Here is a 4,102-nt window from a genome sequence, read left to right as displayed (position 1 = left end):
AATACATTTTGGTAATTTTATTATTATTGATATTATTATTATTTTTGGAATTTGAGACTTTGGAGGACTTTTTTTAGGCTCTGTGATTAAAAAGTCCTTATTAACTCTAATAGACTAGATGCTAATACCAGGGCAGGGAAAGTTCATGACTGCTGTAAGAATAAAATGGTAACATCTTTAAAATAGATGATTGATTAGTAATTCAAATGGTTAGATGGTAGAGAGGACTAACCTTCCAGTCTTGGCTAAACTGTCCGAGCATATCAGTGATGCTGATTTAATGCCCTCATTGAGGCTATAGCAGTGACAACTGAAGCTGGCATGTGTCCCAGTTTAACTACTGGCAGGGGAAATTAAAGGAAGAAAAAAAGTGAGGTAATTAAAGACCAGGGAGCAGGGCTGGAGAAAGAACGCAAGGAAACAGGCTTTACAAACAACAGGAAGTTGAATATGAGCAGAATCTTGATCTTTGTAATTCTGTCCCCACGTAAAGTATGAGATTTTGAGGGTCAAATGATCCAAATACATATAATCTATATATTTGTTTATTTACATTTATATTCTAGATCGTAGAGGATATCTAATAAAATGAATGACCACATTGTGTCTGAAAATGATAAAATAAAAAAAATAAAAAAAGAATTTTCCTTTACAAACTTTGAAGGTTAGTCTGTACACGATCATACAAGGTACAGTATGTCAAATTGGGCTGATATCAATAACAAAGAAGCTCAATCCTGAAATTTTTGAATGACTAGATATTTTTGTAGACCAGTTCATTAACAATTGTTAAAAAAAACAAACAAACAAACAAAAAAAACCCTAACACCTACCAGTTAACAATAACAGAAGATTTCTGTATAGTTTAAATGGCATCTCCGCCTCTACCCAGGGGTAGAGGTTAAACTGTAGGCCGAGGGCCCAGGCTGACATAACCTCTGCTTTTTCTTAAGAAACACACAAGGTTTCTAAGAGTATGAAAAAAATAAAAAGCCATCATATTTTCAAACATGAGCATTGGCTGGTATAAAAAGAAAGATGAGGAGAAAATTGGAATTCATTCTAAGTGTTTGGATATATCTTTATATTCAGTTTTTAAATATATATATGCATGTGTGAGTGTGCATTTATATATATATATATATATACAACGTAATATGAACAAATAAGCATTTGGATCTTTTTCCTGCTAATTTTAAAAAATGTGATACATCTCTGTTAAAAAACTAAACAAAAAAGAAATTAAGAAGTCAACTATGTAATGCAAAGTAAGTTGTCATAATACAACATTAATGTTTTCATAATGTTACAATGACAGTAAGGCTTTTTTGGAAATAAGAAAAGATTACACACAGTTCTTTCCATCGGTCTGGTTTTTTGTGCACACCCACCGAAAAACGTTGCAGGGTTTGCACACTCGCGTTTACAAAGCACCGATCTCAAAATGAAAACCCAATCATTTCAGAAGCTTGATTTTTATTAGACGCATAAACATCAGGGCGTCAACCTGCAGTTATTTGTGGGGTTATGTGTACTAAAGATTTTCACTGAAATCCAACATGGCTGCCTGGTCTGGCTGTTACCCGTGGAAACATCATCTCTAAAACTGAGGACAAATTCAATGCATGTACACTGTGTGGAAATAAAGGCCAATTTTTCAATCACATGAACTGTAATTGTAACAGGCCTCTGCCACTCTTGAGTGTCTTACACAATGATGATTATAGAGGAGACTAGGGGGAAAAAAAGGAAAGGTAGAAAAGACCAGTGGATGATTTATACTGTGGATGCGCATTCAGTCATGCCTGCCTGGGTGCGAGCGGTTAGCAGAGCTGGCATCTTTTGTTCATCAGTTTCCTCTCTCTCAAGAGTCACACATACAGCATACACAATATCAGCAGCATGTTTGGTTTTGACAGAAAAAAAACAACAAAAAAAGGGTTCCTCATAACACAAAAAAAGTTCCAAACGATATTGATGAGCACTGGTCACTGTACACAGAGAAAGTCCAAACTTTGTGGCAATCCTTGTTTGGTTGTTCCATTTGTTCCAATGCTTCTTGCCCATCAGATTCACCCCTTTTTCAAAATGGCGAATGTTAATACTGAAGCCCCATGATGCAATTGTTGCAAAGAGAGGAGTGACTGTAAAAAATCATGGGATACAGTCTCCATTTCTCCCACCTTGACCGTCTGCAAGATGACCCAGCTGGAACTTCTTCCAGCAGCGAGGTTTGCTCCAAATTCTGTGGTGACTGAGACGTGAGCTTCCAGGGGGACTTTTTATTGGTAATACATTGTGGTGCTTGTCAACACCACTGTGGTTGCCTGGCTTGAGATACTGATTTTGCACAAGCTCATGAAGGTACTGATTTTAAGATATGTGTTGCTGCTTTCCTCCCAACAACCACCAACAGCGCCTTCAGTAAACTCTTACTGCTTGAGAAGAGCCAGTTATGTAAAGCATACTGTGAAAGGTGAGTGGTTCCCCACAGATGTAATGGATATCATTAGTGGAACAGTGCAAAACTGAATATTTATTTAATGCCAGATGGGAGTGTTCTCATGCTTGTTAGGTTCCCACTCTTTTGGTTGATTTTTGTCTTGTCTTTTTGGGGTGACCAGAGTTTGGGGGAAAACAGGCAACCACAATTTGGCCATTTCTCTGACTTCTCTTGATATCACTCACGTGTTGATAGAAATACCCAGACATAAAAAAAACAAAAAAAAAAACAACAACCATGAAGTCACCCCGTCTTGGCTACATCCATCGGCCTCATTGATTTTTGCTGTTGCCTTTTCCTTCATTATCTGTAGTTTGTTGCCATTGTGTCACAAATATATTTTTGAGAAGAGAAATGTCCACGAATGTTTACAATGTCCTCCCATATTGAAACACTTGAGGTAAGGTAAGCAGTTGGACACTTTGATCGATTCCCGTCCTACAGCTTGAGCCACAGCTTCCGTTTCCTCTCCTGATTATGATTTTCTTTTCTTGATGATGGGCAGTTTTCCTGACTTCCAATTTCTTGAACTGGAATTAAACTCTAAACTGGTCGGTTAGGCGTTTTCTAAAAATCTACATTATGATACTGTTTGGCGTGTCTGAATTAGCAGTGTTGTTATCGTCATCATCTGCTGTTGTTGTTTCAAATTTCAAAGTTTCTATGGCTCAGGAGACTGTTGAGGGGAGCGACAGGATTCTGGGGCAAAGAGATGGCTTTTTACGTTGCATAGTGATCAAAGCTTCCTAAGTACTCCAGGGCGGCATGATAGCAGAACTGGTACTCATCCTGTAGGGAAGAGAATACACACACACACACAAATATAACAGAAAATACACAGTTTGAAGTGCTTGCAGAGATAATATTAACAATTTCCAACTATAAAGTAAAACTAAGTGCAGTAATTGCTAAGGCCCATTGTGTCCTGATAAGGTAATTGTAACACAGAGGCAGAGAAAACTGCACAGGGGTGCTTAAAATTTGTTTTTACTGAGTCAACAAACTTATGGCAAGCAGCCATAACATTATGACCACCTGCGTACACAGTGCATATGAATCTGTTTGCTGCCATAGCTATACTGTTATTTAGTGACAAATAAAATCTGTTAAAGGAATGAAGAATGTGGCTGTGAGGACAAATTAGAGATAATGTTTTAGTCAAATTCAACAGCCTCCCCACTCTAGGTGTGACATCACCACTATAGCTGCTGATCGTTTCTCTTCATAGAGACCGATGTACAGTATTTCTCATTTTCATCCATTTCAACAAAGATTCAAACAAAATCTTTTGAAAAGGGTGAAAAAAATGAAAAAAATTAATCTACAGTAGCTCAACCTCATCATCAGTGAGCCTTGGGCATCCATGACCCTGTCACCAGTTCAGTGTTTGCCCTTCTTTAGACCACTTTGGGTAGGTACTGACCACTGTAGACCGAGAACACCCACCAAGACCTACAGTCTGGGAGATGCTTGGACCCAGTTGTCAGCCATCACAGTTTGGCCCTTATCAAAGTCACTCAGATCCTTATGCTTGCCTGTTTTTCCTGCTTCCAAAACATCAACTTTGAGGACTGAATGTTCACCCGCTGCCTAGCATTC

At 38.2% G+C, this 4,102-nt stretch overlaps 1 protein-coding gene across 19 annotated transcripts in view; it reads right to left on the bottom strand.

Annotated features, from left to right (window-relative positions):
• Nucleotides 1–1,155: 1,155 nt before the first annotated feature.
• Nucleotides 1,156–4,102, bottom strand: part of ptprsa (protein tyrosine phosphatase receptor type Sa) — a 218,987-nt gene continuing 216,040 nt past the window's right edge. For all 19 annotated transcript variants that reach the window (XM_020596614.1, XM_020596622.1, XM_020596620.1 and 16 more), the window contains one exon: nucleotides 1,156–3,292. In XM_020596614.1, coding sequence (XP_020452270.1) covers nucleotides 3,224–3,292 — 69 coding nt within the window. In that variant the 3' untranslated portion in view covers nucleotides 1,156–3,223. The remainder of the gene's footprint in view (nucleotides 3,293–4,102) is intronic.

Source organism: Monopterus albus, unplaced genomic scaffold (assembly GCF_001952655.1).
Source record: "Monopterus albus unplaced genomic scaffold, M_albus_1.0 scaffold31.1, whole genome shotgun sequence".
NCBI classification, from domain to species: domain Eukaryota; kingdom Metazoa; phylum Chordata; class Actinopteri; order Synbranchiformes; family Synbranchidae; genus Monopterus; species Monopterus albus.
The sequence above is the reverse complement of the archived record's forward strand: the minus strand, read 5'-3'. Positions and strand labels throughout refer to the sequence as shown.